Genomic DNA, 17,564 nt, shown 5'->3' on the forward strand with positions numbered 1-17,564 from the left:
ATCATTCAGATGCCATCCAAATCCCTAACTCCCTGCCCCAAACTCCTCCCCTGCCTGCTGAACTGAAGCAAGTCTTCAAATGCTAGATATATAAAGGATCTCTAGCCACAAGGTGAGGCCTAAGGGACCAAGAAGCCAGGGAAAATGCAACCTTAGTGGCCAGCTCCGAAACAAGAGTCTCCATGCAAACATTTGACAAACTCATCTCAGTTTGCCTGGGACTTGCCTGGTCTGGGCACTGAAAGTCTGACACCCCAGGAACCTTCTCTTTCTTGGGTAAACCAGGACCAGGTTTGAACCATAAACAAACCTCTCACACAAACACAAATGCTTTAGTATTTCAAAGTACTTGTGGTGAAAGGTATGAATGGGTGAAAAGCAGGGACTATGAAGTCTATATGATAGCTTCTTTTTTTAGCCTCATACAAGTTTATTCTCCTTGAGCTTCTGTTTTCTCATCTGTAAAATGAGTATAATGGATTGGAGGATTAAGTAAAATTGTGCACATAAACACTTGATGCAGTGCCTAGTTTATACTAATAAGCACTCAAAATATTTGTAATTCTTTATAGTAATAATCAGAAATGAGAATAAAAATGGGGTCAGATGTTTAATAACTTGCCCAAAGTAAATCAACTGATTTCAACATCCTTATCTTGCTAAGAGTGAATCCAAGCTCATCAGAATGCCCCAGGCACAGTGAAGATGCAGACAGTCTTTCTTCTCAGGCTTAGTCCTCCCAGTTCTTTTGTTAGGATAAATGGCCAGAAGAGTTATTTTTATTAAAGGAAGAGTATAATATTAGAGATCCCTAACCTCTCAGGTAGCTCAATGTGAAATCAGCCTAGACCACAGGCTGCAGGAAACTAGAAGTCTGTCTGAGGACAGACTTTCCAGTCCTTCAAAACAAAGTGTTGGGACCAAGAGCTAGCTCAACATAGCTGGAGGAGGAGGACTAGCTAGACAAGGGGCCTTTGGGTCTTTCCCAAAGCTGACAGAAGCTACCAGAGTGGGACCATTCTTCATGTGACCAAATCTTTTATTTGTTGGGGAAGGGATATAGTACAGAGGTGAATAGGAAAAGCCCTACCCTGCAAAAGTAGTCTTTGAGCAAAGTAAGTAATCAACTGTGAAGAGAAAAACAGGCTCAGAAGTTAAATAACTTGCTCAAAGTAAATAAACCTCCTCACTTGGCTTTCCTCCGCCTGTAATAGAGGTGACAAGCGGTCTTGTCCCGAGAGCCCTCTGGAGGTGCCCAAGGGCCTCCAGGCTGGCATCCACAACACAAGTGTGGGAGGGTGGGAAATAGGTGATGCTGGTGTGTGTATTCCAGCCAGTTCTAGGGGAGGCTAAGGGGAAGCAGGCAAAATGGGAGTGACACAGTGGGAGGTGGCAGTTTATTCAGATCTGGGAGGCTGTGCCTGGGATACCATCAGTCCCCTTCAACTCTTTCAAGTCCTGAGCAGGTGTAACTGTTAGCATCACAGCCCCATGCAGCCCTGAGGACTCCATTCCGGACTCAGAGACTCTGTTAGGGGAATCCTGGCTGGTGTTCTGTGGGCAAATCAGACAGCTCAAGAGGTGGAGTGGGAAAAGACTGTTGCTCTTGTGGCCTGGGTTTCTCTGTGCTCGGCAGATGCCCTCAGGCCAGCCTTGACACACAGCAGGCAGCTCTCCTGGTTTCCGGAGTCCTCTGATCACTGCAAAGACACAGGTAGAGAATGAAGAGACATGAAATTACCCTATCAGGGGGCTTCTTAGCCTCCCATTTGGCCAGGGTGTCCCCCCCCCTTGCAATCTCCCCATCCCACAGCACAGCTCTAGTTACTTCATTCGGTACAGGTTTCTAGGTGCACAGATGGATAGGCAATAGAAGTCCATAGCCTAAGAGCTTTTTGCTGATGGTCAGGCAATGAAAATGGAGTCTTACTTTATACACCTCCCATCCTTGGCAATGCCGGGCTGAGTGATCCAAGGCAGAATCAACTTGGCCACTCTGGGCCTTTAGCTATACAAGCTTTGGGGCCTCCAGATGTATGAAGGGGAAAATCATTTCTGCTCTCTCAGAGATGTGAAAAAGATAGAGATTAACAAAGAGTTTTAAAACCTTTGGAGGAAAAGAGAATGAGGAAACAGCATCTTCTTACAGCTATTATTAGCACCTCAATCCTAGGTGCAGGGGGCCGTCTCTTTTGGCTTTTTGAGGGATTCATCTCAGCCCCAGATACTCAGGGTTATCTGTAGGAGACACACATCTCAAGCCTGGGGCACAGGGCAGGGCCCTGCTCTAATGCCTAAGCCTGTAGCAGTGCTCTCATTCTTTTAAAAAATGGCACCCCCATTCTGCTGGGTGTTCCAGCCAGTAACGTGGGAGCCCTCCTTAATCATGCCCTCTTCTCTCACAGCTAATCCGGTGCCAAATTATGTTTATTGTAGCTCTGAAAAGTCTTTGGATCCACTCACTTCTCTATATTTTCACTGCTATCACCCTACTTACTATAGGCCTTTCTCATTTCTTGTCTAGATTAACACAAAGTTTCCTAATAGGTCCTCATTATCCATAATCCATTCTCCACTCAGGAGCAAGTGAAATTTAAATTTAATCATGCTGGGGATCCCTGGGTGGCACAGCGGTTTGGCGTCTGCCTTTGGCCCAGGGCGCGATCCTGGAGACCCGGGATCAAATCCCACGTTGGGCTCCCGGTGCATGGAGCCTGCTTCTCCCTCTGCCTATGTCTCTGCCTCTCTCTCTCTCTCTCTCTCACTGTGTGCCTATCATAAATAAGTAAAATAAAATAAAAAATTTAAAAAAAATTTAATCATGCTGTTTCTGACGTCTCATTCAGTAGTCTTCAGTGTTGACCTCAGAGGAAAGTCCAGGTTCCTATCTCACCCCAAACCTGCCTTGGTTCTGCCCTCTACCTAGAATGTGCTTTGTGTCCTTATCATCTTACAAACTCTCTGCCTAGCCACCTCTTCCTTTAGATGTTAGCTTAAACATCATTTCCTCAAAGAGAACCCCTGAGCTAGGTTGCCTGTTGTCTGTCCTCATAGCACCCTGTTCTTTCCAGCACTTATCACAACTGAAATGATGTATGTCATTTATGAGACTAATATCTGTTTAGTGTCTGTCTCTTCATATATAAGCTCCATGAAGTCAGGGACTAATTTTACTGTTTATTCACCAATCTCCAGGGTCCAGCACATAGTAGAGGTTCCAGTATATATTAGCCAATGTGTTTAATAATATTGGGGCATCTGGGTGGCTTTGGTTGAGTGGCTGACTCTTGATTTTGTCTAAGGTCATGATCTCAGGATCATGGGATCAAGCCCCGAATTGGCTCCACTGGGGACACTGCTTGGGGATTCTCTCTCCCTCTGCCCCTGCCCCCACTCACACACACACTCTCTAAAAATAAATAAATCTGGGATACCTGGGTGGCCCAGTGGTTGAACATCTGCCTTTGGCTCAGGTCATGATCCTGGGGTCCTGGGATTGAGTCCCGCATTGGGCTCCCCATGGGGAGCCTGCTTTTCCCTCTGCCTATGTCTCTGTCTCTCTCATGAATAAATAAAATCTAAAAAAAAAAAAAAGAAAGGGCCATTTATATTGATCCCTGGAGACAATCTTATGATGAATCCTATCAGAGCATAAGGCATTTCTTTCTCAAAGGCAGATAGAGATTGTTTCTGAACTCTTAACTGCAGAAAGCCTCCTGAGAAATGAGAGGCGCCTGTTCTATACCTAAAGCTGAGCCATGAATGGGAAGCATGAAGGCTGGAGGAGCCAAAAGCCCATGGGAGGAATTAGCTTTATCTAAATCCAAACTCTTCTATCTCAAGTTCTCACACCACAGTGTCTGGGAAGAAGAGACTGAGGTGGAATAGGTAGGCTTCAGAGATTGTAAGGGAATGGCTAATTCAGGCACCTTAATGCAGTTTTAAGAACAGGAGTAGTCTCCTAATGCCTGGCAAATGTGTTCCACGGTGACAGATCTGGGCTGACAGCCTGCTGTGCTTCATATTCTGCCTGGAAACCTCTCAAATGAGTTATCTTTTTTCAGGAGTCCCCATATCCTCCCCAAGTTTGCCCTGGAACCGACAAGGCCTCCTGAAGTGACAAGCTTCCTAGGTCTCGGCAAGGGAGAAGCACTGGTATAGCTTGTGTACCTATCTGAGAACTTCTACTTGTCCATCTCCTGCCCAAAACAGTAGCCAAAGATACTCATCACAGCAGTAGAGCCACTGCCAAGAGGCTGCTGCGTTTGTAGTCAAGGAATGTCAAGAAGCTAAACACCAGTAGCATGGTTAGGAAATTGGAGTCCCTTCCAGATAGAAGTCTCCCTCCTCTTAGAATAGAGAGCTACAGTTGGCAGAATTGGATAAGAACATGTCATTAGCTGCAGTGCTAAAACAGGTTAGAGTAAAAAATTTTCAAAAAAAAATAAAAATTTCAGCCTAGGGGCTAGAAAATTTAATTTTCATATATAAATATATAAAATATATATATAAATAAATATATAAAATATTTTATTTATTTGAGGGGTGGGGGGGTAGAGGGAGACCATTTCAAGCAGACTCCCCTTTGAGCGAGGAGCCCAACGTGGGGCTCAATCTCATGACCCCAAGATTATGACCTGAGCCAAACCAAGACTTGGATGCCTAATCGACTGAGCCACCCAGACACCTCAGAAAATTGACTTTATTTTTATTTTTATTTTTTTAAACTTTTATTTATTTATGATAGTCATACAGAGAGAGAGAGAGGCAGAGACACAGGCAGAGGGAGAAGCAGGCTCCATGCACCGGGAGCCCGATGTGGGATTCGATCCCGGGTTTCCAGGATCGTGCCCTGGGCCAAAGGCAGGCGCTAAACCGCTGCGCCACCCAGAGATCCCAGAAAATTGACTTTAGAGATCAGTGAACTTATCTGCTCACTACCCTCCAAAACGGTTTGGTCTGTTCCATAAAGGCAGCCTTCTCTGGAAGCCCAGGGAGCAATCAGGCCAGAACACGACTCAGGTACAGTGCCCACCATATGCCTTTGTTCCTAAGGGGCCTACAAGGGCTAGCTCAGGGAAGGAAAGAACAAGTAGTTAGGTGGGGCAGTGTACTTCCTCCCCTTCCCCCCAACAGCTGCTGTCTTAGACAGCTGTATCCAGCCTGTCTGCTCAGGTTATTAAATATTCATCAGATGCCTGCTAGCTTTAAACATGTAACGACTATTAATCCAGAGAGCAAGAGGTACATGAAAATTCTGGAGAGGAAAAAAAAAAAAAAAAAAAGGAAAGAAAATTCTGGAGAGAGAAAGAGAAGGCTTAGAACAATCCAATTCTCTTAATTTCAGGAATCTGGAAACACAGCAAGGGGTACCTATCCTGTACACCAAAGCTGGGAACTATTTGCCGTGTAAGCTGATCTTCTGGTGCCCACTATAGGTATAGAGACCAGGAGGCAGTCAAGTGAGAGCAGAGACCTGGGTTTAAACTCCAGCTCTTGGGCCCTGTGGTCATCCTAACCCAGATTTGTCAATTTCCCAGGGGATCCCAGGATTATCCCCACTTCACAGGGTTGTCTGTGAAAATTAAATGGGTCACTGCATCTGCATATGGTAATTCCAACGGAATTAGCACAGAATTAAGAGCTTAAAATGGAGGAAGAGACTTCATGCATTCAGAGGAAGCAAAGCCTTCTTTCACAATTCCTTAAAAACAAAGTTTGTATCAGAGGAGACCGCAGGTTCTGGTCTCCAACTCACAGGTGGGTTAAAAGCACAGGATGTGGGAAGCCTCCCTTAACATGGCGAAGGCCTAACGTCCGACCCTCAAGTAGCCCAAATCTCTGACAAGAGAGGATTATTCTTTCTGAAAAAGGTAAAAACCAAAAGGCCATGGAGCAAGAGGACAGCAAAAGGCAGGCAAGGTGAGGGGAGAATATCCCCTTCACTCTCCCACAAGGATAGGTGCTACTGCACAGGAGGCTCTGCTCTTCTGCCTCTTCCCTCCTTCCCTATGTTGCCAGCACAATGGCAAACATGGGTGTGGTCAAGTCACTCTCGTGCTCAAGGCCTTCAAATAGCTCCCTAAACTTCAGAATCAAGTCTGAATACTTTGCCTAGCATTTACCTTTTCAAAATGAGCGCTCACTTCTCTTCCAGCCTCTATTTATAGCTAACATTTACTGGGTGCTTACTATAAGTCACAATGAATGTTTATTATGAATTCATGCAATCTTCACAACAATGTGGTGAAATAAATGATAATCCCCCATTTTACAGATGATGAAACTGAGTCTTGGGGAGGATAGCTCTGAAGCTAGAAAAATTAACTCTGGAGGCAGCAGAATTGATGTTAGTCTGTTTAAAACCATTAATAAGGTGCTGTGTTAATCTGCCTGCCTGGTGCTTCCTAAGCCTTCTCTGACAGCTCCCCCAGGCTCCTTGGTAATCAGTTCAGCAACAGAGCACAGCCACACACTACTGCAACTATTAAAGACTTACTCTCTCCCATTAGACTGAGTTTCTGATAGGTAGACGCTGTGCACTGATGGAGACCCATGACCTGGAACAGCCAGAATAAAGACCTAAGTGGCATCAGCAAATGTTTATTGCACTGGCAATAATATTCCTGCAGAAGAAGCCTCCTTCAAGGATAGAGAATGGCTGCCTAGGCTCCCAGAGATGGTTCAGGCTGACAAAACTGCTTCTAAATTCCAGCATAATCTAGTAGTTGAGATTGATCACAGACTCTGAAATCAGACTGCCTATGCTTAAATCCCAACTCTGCTACTTAGCAGCTACATGACCTTGGGTAAGTAATTTTCTGGGCCTTAGTTTCATCATTCTGTAAAAACAAGACAATATGAGATGCCTGGGTGGCTCAGAAGTTGAGCATCTGCCTTTGGCTCTGGGTGTGATCCCGGGCCCCAGGACTGAGTCCCACATCAGGCTCCTTGCAGGGAGCCTGCTTCTCCCTCTGCCCGTGTCTCTGCCTCTCACTCTCTCTCTCTCTGTGTCTCTCATGAATAAATAAATAGGATCCTTAAAAAAACCCCAAAAAAGAAAACAAAAAACACACAAAAAAAAACAAGACAATAGCTCCTTTACAGGTGGAGAAGAGAAGGCATGGCACATAGTAAAGAAACAATGTTAGAATTGACAACATGTAGGCACCTGGGTGGCTCAGTCAGTTAAGTGTCTCCCTTAGGCTCAGGCCATGATCCCAGGATGCTGGGATCGAGCCTCATGATGGGCTCCCTACTCAGTGGGGAGCCTGCTTCTCCTCCCCCCTCTGCCCTTTCCCCTGCTTGCGCACACTCTCTGTCAAATAAATAAAATCTTAAAAAAAAAAAAAAAAAAAAAGAATGGACAAAATGCAATAGTAGTTAAAATATATATTTTTCTGATTTTAACATCCCTGAAATCAGGATGCATCCTACACTTGATAACGACAACAAATTACTATGTTGGTTTAATTGGCAGTATTTTTTCTTTCTTTGCAGTACTTGATACATCTTAATGGTCTCAGTATCAGTGAAAATATGGTGTTATCTTACTGAATCTTAGAGAATTCGGTTTAAAAAATGTTGACAGGCACATGCCACAACTTGCTCTACAACTGTTGGCAAATTACTTCACCTCTCCTATCAGCTGCCTCCTTTACAAAAATAGGGACACACAGTAGGCATGCAAATTCAGTTCTCTCCTCCCTCAGCCAGGCAGAGCTGCCTACTTTCTCTGTCACTTCTTCCTTCTTTCACAAAGTGGGGTCACAAAATCAATGAATGGGAATAGACGGAGGGAAAATTTAAATGACTACTTAACAGTGACACTGCCAGGAAACAGCAGCTTGTTTAGGCTCACACAAAACACAAAAAGACATCAAGAAGAGGGAACCCATATTTTGCTTTATGGATTCTAATTCTGATATGATCTTTGGACAAAGCCTTGAGGGGCAGAGCTTCAGGGTTTGAGACTAGGCAGGGAGTACTTAAGTTTCAAAAACCTGAGCAAAACATTTCCACTACCACACCACCTCTATCCCCCTATTCACATGGTACAGAACTCTGCATATGTGCAGGCAAGAAAGTTTTTCGGTCCCAACTCTCAGGCTGCTGTTCCTGAAACAAAACACGGTCTGAATCTGTTTCATTCTTAGTGGCCAGAGAGCCCTAGCAGCTTCTGATGCATCCTTACCCTCATTCTTAGCTTGGGGCAGGGAGTGGGAAGTGATAGGAGAGAAAGCAAGAGGGACAAACACCAAGGCTTCTTGAATAGCTGCCATATTCCTAGGTAAGAGGGGGTGAGAGTGTTCCCTCTGCAGTGACAGTCATTGCCAGGAGCACCCTGGAGGAAGATGGAGAGAGCAAAGGATGTTGATGGCAGGGGAAATGGCATGTGGGGCGCAGCCTCGAAAGCCTTTGAAGAACTACATGTGGCTGGCATGGCAGCTAGAATGGCTAGCCTCATTTCCACTTGAGAGCCTGCAGTATAAGCACAGGGTAAAGATGTGATTCAGAGATACCCACATGTGGGATCAAATTCTAGCCCCATCGCTTACCACTAGCCTTTAGTGGTGCCAAAATAACCCAGTCAGCTAGTCCTTATTATTGAGTAGCTACTACATGCCAAAGATTATATTAATCACCTTTAAGTAATACCTACTTCAAAAGGTAGTAGATGGGGATCCCTGGGTGGCGCAGCGGTTTGGCGCCTGCCTTTGGCCCAGGGCGCGATCCTGGAGACCCAGGATCGAGTCCCACATCGGGCTCCCGGTGCATGGAGCCTGCTTCTCCCTCTGCCTGTGTCTCTGCCTCTCTCTCTCTCACTGTGTGCCTATCATAAATAAATTTTAAAAAATTAAAAAAAAAAAAAGGTAGTAGATCTCTACCTCTGTGGCCAATTGATGTGCCAATATGGGCAAGGGTGCCAAGATCATTCTTCAATGGGGAAAAAAGTCATTTTAATGCTTTTAAAAAAAAAAGATTAGAGAGAGAGGAAAAAACAAACAAAAAAAAAAAGCGTGCATCTGAGTGTGTGTGCATGAGGGGGAGGAGAGGGAGAGAAACTCAAGGAGATTCCCTGCCAAGCTCAGAGCCTGACTTAGGGCTCAATCCCATGGCTCCGAGGATCATGATCCAAGCTGAAATCCAGTTAGATGCTCAACTAGCTGAGCCATCCAGGCACCTCCTCCCCCCAAACGGTCTTTTAAATAAATATTGCTAGGACAACTAGATATCCGCATTCAAAAGAATGAATATGAAACTCCGATCTCACACCATTTGCAAAAGTTAATATAAAATGAGTCACAGACCTAAATGTAAGAATTACTAAAACTCTTAGATGGACACAGGGTTAAATCTTCAGGACCTTGAATCAGACCATGGTTTCTTATCTAGGCAGCCAAAGTACAAGCAACAAAAGAAAATAAACTGAATTTCATCAAAATGGAACTTCTGTGTTTTAAAGAAAATAAAAAGATAACCTACGAAGTGGGGGTAAAACACTTGCAAGTCACCTATCTGACAAGGGTCTAGCAGCAGATCACATAAAAAACTTACAATTTAATGATAAAAAGACAAATAATTTAGTTAAAAACTGACACGAGATTTAAATAAACATTTCTCCACAGAAGATACACAAATAGTGGATCAGCACATGAAAAGAAGCTCAACAACATCAGTTATTAGGGAAGTGCAAATGGAAACCACCGTGAGACACCACTTCACACCCAGTAGGATGGCTACAGTAAACAAAGCAGAACATAACAAGTGCTGGTAGGGATATGGAGAAATTAGAAATTTCATACATTGGTGGAAATGTGCAGCCTCTGCATAAGAGTCTGACAGTCCTTCCAACAGTTAAGCATTGAGCTGCCAGTCCGAACCAGCAGTTCCTCTCCTTGATGCATGTTCAAGAAACTGGAAACATTATGACCACACAAAAACTTGTACATGAGTGCTCATAACAGTATTTTTCATCATAACAAAAAGCATAAACAACCCAGAGATCTGTCAATGGGTGAATGGATAAAGCTGCAAAATGCACACAATGAAACATTACTTAACAAGGAAAGGAATGAGTTGCTGATACATGTTACAACATGGATGGAGCTTGAAGACATGATGTTAAGTGACAGAAGTCAGTAAAAAAAGATCCTATATTGTAGGATTCCATTTGTACCCAATGTCCAGAACAGGCAAGTCAAGAGGTAGAAAGTAGATGAATGGCTGCTCAGGGCTGGAGAAGTAAGTGGGCTGGCAGGGGAGACAGCTAAAGGGCATAGGAATTAAAAAAAGGGGGGGGGGCGTGGGAATTCTTTTCTGGGGGTGATAAACGCATTCTCAAATCGATGGTGGTGATGACTATACAATTTTGTATTTATTAAAAACCACTGAATTGTGTTAAAATGGATGAATTGTATGGATATGATTGCATCTCAATAATCCTAATGTGTCTTTTAATTTGTATTAATAGAAGCTGACCAGAGGCTGCAAGCTGGTAGGCTGCCTATGGGCAAATGTTTGGCTTACAGCATAGGTTTTACAGGGACTAATACTAATCTGAGCAAACAACTGCCAGTATGTAAAATCCAAATTTCTAGTTTTTCTGGAAAATAAAATCTATCAAAAAAAACTTGTGGAGCTGGAAAAGAAACATGAATGAAAATGAACTTCAAATGCTTGACAGGATCTTCCTTCAGGGGTCCAAGGTAGAACCAGTATAAGTTACTGGAGTGATTCATGCAAAATGAGGGATAACTTGTAATACTTGAAGCTGTCTTAAATAAAATGGGTTGCTTTGGAAGTAATATGCTTCCTATCACTGGTATGAAGTACTGATACATGTTACAACAGGGATGATCCTTGAGAACTTTATGTGAAGTGAAAGATGCCTCACAAAAGGCACATGTTATATAGTTCCATTTATGTGAAATGTCCAGAATAGGCAAGTCCATAGAAACCGAAGTAGGTTAGTGGTTGCCAGGGGCTTGGGAGAGGGGAATTGAGACTGGTAACAGGTATGGGATTTCCTTTTGGGGTAATGGGAATTTTCTGGAATTTGTGACAATGGTTGCACAGCACTGTGAATATTCTAAAAGCTACCAAATTGTATACTTTAAAAAGGTTAAAATGGTAAATTTTAATTTACACAAATTTTATATCAATTAAGAGTGAAAGGTAGAGAAGACTAAACGAGATCATCTTTATTAACTGCTTAGGATATTATCACAGTGATGTTAGCTACTATTATCAACTTCATTTGATGATAAAGAAATGAAGCCCAGAGAGGAATTAAGGGTTTGGTTTTGTTAAAACAAAGACAAAGGCTATAATGAGGCAGAGTCAGGATAGGTCCCCGATCTTGCCTGGCTTGAAAGCTTACAGGGCTATAATAAAAATTTACAGGTAGTAACAGAAAGCTACAGAAAACACTGAGACCAACTAACTAAATTCCATGCTCAGAAAAGGCAGACCACTGGCAAACCTGGGTCTGCCAACAATTAAACCTGTTTTTCCGGATGTAAATTATAGGCCAAATGAAGAAAGAAGCATCCCCCAAATTCTGCTGTAAAGATCACTCTAGGAAGAGTTAGAACTAATTCTCTGCATTCAGAGACTTTTCCCTAAAAATTGCCTTGCCATTCATGTAATCAGTATCAAACTTAGGACCTCCCTGGTGCCCAGAATCATGCTCAATACACACAGTCCTCTTTAAAGTCTCCTGAACTCAGAGGCTCCTGAGAGGCAGGGTGGGAAGGCTGGATTTCCAAAAAGGCGTATTTCACGTCAAAGGCTGTACGTGCTTTTGACCTGTCCCTTTGGTACTCTCCTAAGCCTAACAACTCACTCAGGGGCAGAGGGAAAAATCATGCAGCTGCTTTTTGGATGGTTTCAATCAGCAGGATGGCTTTCTCAGTTGTCAGAGCCCCCGCCCAATCCAAATCAGGGGGCTAAGCTTTCTTAGAGAAAGAACATGAATATTTGCTATGTATAGGACACTGAATTGACAGGCCTTATATACAGTAAAACTCAGTTTGTCAATCACTATAAAGTATACATTATCACCATCTTCCCTGCTAGATGTGGAAATAAATAATTTGTTTTAGGTCACTAAACAAAGACAGCTTGTTGATTCAATACTGTTTGTCAGGTTTAATGCCTTTCCTCCTATGCCACATTACCCTTTCCGAGGGTATCCACAGGGTGAAAAATACCTCTTTCTTAGATTAAAAGTAGTATAATACAGGGACACCTGGGTGGCTTAGTGGTTTAGCACCGCCTTAAGCCCAGGGCCTGATCCTGGAGACCCGGGATCAAGTCCCATGTCAGGCTCCCTGCATGGAGCCTGCTTCTCCCTCTGCCTGTGTCTCTGCCTCTCTCTCTATGTGTGTCTCTCATGAATAAATAAGTAAAATTAAAAAAAAAAAAAGTAGTATAATATAGAGAATAAAGATCTAGCAACAAACTTGGGCTTGATTAATAACCGTACTAATTATGTGACCCCGGGGAGTCACTTAACCTAAGTCTCAGTCACTTCCGTAATACACAAATAATACTGGACAATTGCTGTTTGCCTGCTCAGTATCCATTCCTTTTTCCTAATAACACCCTGACTTCCTCTTGAGGAATTAGTTTTTTCTTACCACATCCTGGTAAAGTATGAACATGTGATTCAAGCTAATACAGTCTGACATTCTCGCCCTAGAACTTGAACCTCAAGGGAAAAAGAAAGCAAACAGGGCTAGAGTTCACTCATTCTAGCAATAGCACCTAAACAGTTACTCCTGGCTTCAAGAACATTCCTGTGGTCTATCACTGCTGTCTCAGTTCTCTGCAGCCAATCCTGTTCCAATGCCAGATTTTCTGGGCTTCACACTAAATCTGTGAGCCCCTAACATCCTTCTAATAAATTCTCATTTATACTAGCCAGTCACTTTGTTGCTTACAACCAATGAACTCCAAATGAAACACTGTCCCATTAGGTTACTGACAGGATAGGGCGGGATTTGATAGATATATTGACACTACCGTCATCACAAGTAAATTCAATATGGACTATAAACCAACATATAAATATGGCGTTGTAAATATGGTACAAATGACATGTGAGAAAGATTTGCCTACTGATCACCTCCCAGGCCACCACCTGGTGAAACTATAGTTAGGATAAAAGTCCCATATCCTTGGGGCACCTGGGTGGCTCAGTGGTTGAGCATCTACCTTTGGCTCAGATTGTGATCCTGGGGTCCTAGGATCGAGTCTTGCATCAGGCTTCCAGCTGGGAGCCTGCCTCTCCCTTTGCCTAGGTCTCTGCCTCTCTGTGTGTCTCTCATGAATAAATAAAATCTTTAAAAAAAAAAAAAAAAAAGTCCCACATCCTTAACAGAAAGCCACCTTAACATACCTGAAATGGGTCTTCACTACCCATTCTACTCCAGCAAATGCCTCAGGAGTTTTCAACCACCTGAAAACGGAGAAGTAAGAGATGAGCCTTTTGAAGAGGAAGTTTTAAAGACATACAAAATAAAAGATAGAGATCCTGCATGCAGTTTACACATTACAGGAGAGAAACATGCAACTTTAAAGAAATTTTAAGTAACATTTCATTGTGAATATCAATATGGGGACCTATAGGGGCTCATCCTTGTACATTTTTAAATAGCTGAGCAGAAAGCTTGACTTTGGGGAGCAGCAGGTCTAATCTACAGTCATTGAAATTTTACAATGTGTCATTTAAGATGTCAGACTTTGTGCCCAGGTTACATTACAGTTCACTTGTGATGGGCAGGATTATTAAGAGTTATGGCTAATTTATGCGGCAGCATATGGTTTTTCTTTTTACAGCTATTTTTATTAAACAAGTTTTGCAAAGTTTTAACATTAAAATTAACAGCTAAAGAATTGTTTATGCAAGTTGCTGTCACAGTTTATGTAAAAGAGAAATATGTGCTATTAAAATCAGACATTTAGGTTACCTTTGGTTTTTTGCGATGCATGTTAGCTTTACACATCCTGATTCTCTTGCGATAATTTTCCTTTAAAAAGGGGGGTATAGAGTGATCTCTTTTCATCAAAACAAGACATAATGCCCTGAAAGCTGACTTCAAACCATGGTTGAAAATTCAGTTATTTACACTTTATCACAATCTACAAATACATTTTTTTGTTGGTGTGTTTTAAAAAGAAAAAAAATGTCCATCATGCACTGCTGCAGGCAGCTTGGCACTTCATACAAGAGGATTTTTCACCCCCGAGCAGTTTAGGTGGCTCCCTTAGGGAAGGCATAAGAACCCTGAGAATTAACAGAGGAGTGGAAACAGGGCCAACCAATTCCATCATTTCCTCTCTTGGTCTCTCAGGAGGGAGTTTAGAGCCAGCCTATCATGCCAGATCCTGCCCCAGCCCATCTGATTTGTTAACGGCATTTCTGGGATTGGAAGGGAAACCCTGAAGGGCATCCAGGGTTTGCTGAATTGTCATTATCTAAAGGCAGGTGCTATCCCTTTTCAAGCTCACGGAGATTATTTGGTGCTTGCTTAGGGCCACCTAGGGGCTCTATAAAAGGTGCAGACGAGGGTGGCTGGCACTTTAAACGCTGAGGCCTATGTGTGGAAACCAATCCAAGTTTTGGCTCAGTTGGGTTTCTCTCTCCAGAAATTAGAGCTTGCGGATAGGATGGGATAAAACTGCTGTCAACAACTTCCAGGGGGTGAAAAAGCTTTGGTTATTTTTAAACTAAAACTTAACAACTCGATAAACTTTTTTTTTGGTAAACTTAAAATAAAATCCCCCCCACCACTTTTAAGAATGTCTCCAACTTTTAACAAGCCCATTAACTTTAGAGTTAATTTAAGTTTATTTGAAAGAGAAAACTATTTTATTGTCCACCCAAAAAAATGACAATTCATCACATTTACTTTGATTAAAAAAGGACTAAACTTTATTGACAAACTGCTGCAGACATTTTGACATAAGTTTAAGCTACCTATTTAGGCAGACTTACACATGTAGCATTTAATCTTCCAAGAACAAAATGGGAGGACGGTACAAATCCAATTAGGACTTTAACTTATGTACAAAGTGGATTTTGATTCCTTTTTCATTCAGCTGCAGTGTCCCTTTTTATATCATGCTAGTGTTGAGACATACTTGACTAACTACCTTGGGAACAGTTCAATATTGACAACTGTCAATTTAAAAAAATCATCAGCTTTTGGCTCCAGTGTCCAAGTGAGCTTTTCATGGAGTGCAGACCTCAGATGGACAAAACACTTTTGTCTTTTTTAAATACTGAAATTTTAAGTATTAGTACTATTACTGAAAGATTTTTCAAGGCTAAAAAGCTCTGCATAAATTCAATCCAGGTGGCCAGCCCCTCTCCCAGAATCAACCTCTTCAAAACCTACTCCCGGCTAAGTATCTCTCAACACTGTATGTCTGGGGCTAGATTTCAAAACCCACATAATGAAAAAGTCAGTTTTACAAACCTAATTTTGTTGCTGTTGTTTTAAATCAATTAACGTTAAAAATTGCATCAACTATTTAATTCATGAGGATCTTTCATATTAAAATTTAACCTTAAGATTCAACCGCCATGTGCTTTTAAAGGAAACATTTTTAGAGACGTCTGAGCTTACTTTTACATGGTGGCACCTACTGCCGTTAACGTTTGTGATTTTAAATCTTAAACAGCCCTGAATTTTGAAATGTAGCCTAGTTTGGGATTCTGCAACTACAACTTTACGGGATGCCTCAAATCAAAACTAAGAGAAAGTTAACAAGCCTTAAACTTCAGAACCTTTAAGCAAGCAATGTCACTTTTGAAACTAACAGGTTTGTGGTTTTTTTTTTACTCAACTTCTTTTTTTTTATTATAAAAGGTACATTTCTGTTTATATTTAAACAACAAAGAAAAAAGCATCTACACACTTAAAAAATTAATTCGATATTCCTAAATCTATTTTAACTCATTTTAAAATACTACATACAGAAGCCAGAATGCAGAGTTAAGAATGGAGTAAGGTGGGGAGAAGAAGGGGACCACGAAGAAAAACACTTAGACAATTACTTGTCTGTTGTGGGTAAAGCAACAGGAATCCTGGGAGATACAAGAAATCAGTAACAACTTTGCTCATAACTGTTATTTTCCCCTCATGTTTGTTTTTAATAACGTCCATATGGGTGCTCTCTGTAGGCTCCCTTCACTGGCCTAGCTGGAGGGGCCTTCAGCGACGGCCTGGTTCCATTCCAGTCGTCTTGGCCTGTGGGGAAAGCAAGAACAATTTATAAACCATGTGCCATTGGCATGCTGGGATGAGCAGGAGTAGGTCATATGGTAAAGATCACCAAAAACACTGCTTTGCTTCCCTCCCGTGTCTTGCCACATCCCAGTGGTCCTCACTTTTCGCTCTGTTTGGCCTTCTGGAACGGGGCAATTTTGAGTGGACAGAAGGAAACAGCTCAGAAAAGGCCTGGAATCATCTTCAGCAAAGAGGTTCTCCACTGGCAACATGATCTACTCCAACCCCCAAACCTGGATAAACCAACACCTTGCTTGAGACAGTAAGGAGATGAATCTCAGTGGGTCCACAATGTCCTTCTTCCCGTTCCCAAAAGCATCTGGCAGAAAGTCTTGGGTAATGTGGCAACTTTGCGAGGTCTTTCAGACTGGAAATCAGGTGGCCTCCCTTTCCACCAGTAAGTCAGGTTTCCCTGTTAAGAAGTGTCCTCTGGCTCTCTGGGAGGAACAAGCAAGGGCCACATTTCATGAGGCCTCCCCACCAGCAGAGCTGGTCCACTGCTCTGGCGGAGGGAAGTACAATTGAATGTATTCATAACACTGATATGATGGAGAATTCATGATTTCCTTTCTCATGCAGTAGTCCAGAGAAGCCAGATAACGTGGTTGACATCCTCAAATGGTTTTCCTTTGATACAGGGAAAAGCCTGAGGGACATGATCCCTTACTTCTACAGCTGACCTCTTATGAACAGGAGTTGGGATTATGAGCTTATTCTTCCCACTCGCCCCCATACTTTACCTATGCCAGTTCATCCCCAATGTATTTCTCCAGCTGCCTGCATTCACAAATATGAGCCTCCATCTCTACAGGTCTAAAACCTCTATATGGACCCGCAGTCCCACAGAACCCTATGCAAGCCTATTTATACCCTTAGTATGATAGGTACATCCATTACTTTCCAAGTGGCTTCTAGTACTAACAAGACAGTTTATTTTTCTAATTCTGTTTATAAAAGGTAGAAATCATAACAGATTAACTGCAGCAACATCACACCAGGAGCAAAAGAAGCAGTCTGACTCTTTCAGTCCAGTCTCTTTTCTGGCAAAACAGAAATGTAATTTAGTCAAACACATACAGAGGCCCCGTTGTGCCGCCTCACCAATGGATGGAATGCCCTAGGGCAATCCCACTGCCCTTTTAAACGGTGGCCTCAGAGCAGTGCAGCATTACTGATGGCAACTGTCCAGTACCATTTAGCTAGAATTGGTAAAAACCATTTCTCTAGGCAAGCAGCTGACTGGCTACTACATAACTGTGCTGA

General features: G+C 42.5%; 1 protein-coding gene across 4 annotated transcripts in view; it reads right to left on the reverse strand.

Annotated features, from left to right (window-relative positions):
* Nucleotides 1-1,018: 1,018 nt before the first annotated feature.
* The window catches only part of KHDRBS1 (KH RNA binding domain containing, signal transduction associated 1), a 39,501-nt gene continuing 22,955 nt past the window's right edge, over nucleotides 1,019-17,564 (reverse strand). The window contains exons 9-12 of one of the 4 annotated variants that reach the window (XR_013380405.1): nucleotides 16,070-16,262; nucleotides 13,406-13,465; nucleotides 3,435-3,578; nucleotides 1,019-1,700 (exon numbers count right to left, since the gene is read on the reverse strand). Coding sequence is in view for 1 of the 4 variants with exons in the window: in XM_077898711.1 (XP_077754837.1) it covers nucleotides 16,165-16,262 (98 nt within the window). In the remaining 3 variants the exon portion in view is untranslated. Of the gene's footprint in view, nucleotides 1,701-3,434; nucleotides 3,579-8,662; nucleotides 8,834-13,405; nucleotides 13,466-14,913; nucleotides 16,263-17,564 lie in introns of those variants that run through there. The other 3 variants (XR_013380406.1, XR_013380404.1, XM_077898711.1) reach the window with 3 other exon arrangements.

The sequence above is a fragment of the Canis aureus genome, chromosome 5, assembly GCF_053574225.1.
Source record: "Canis aureus isolate CA01 chromosome 5, VMU_Caureus_v.1.0, whole genome shotgun sequence".
Taxonomy (NCBI): domain Eukaryota; kingdom Metazoa; phylum Chordata; class Mammalia; order Carnivora; family Canidae; genus Canis; species Canis aureus.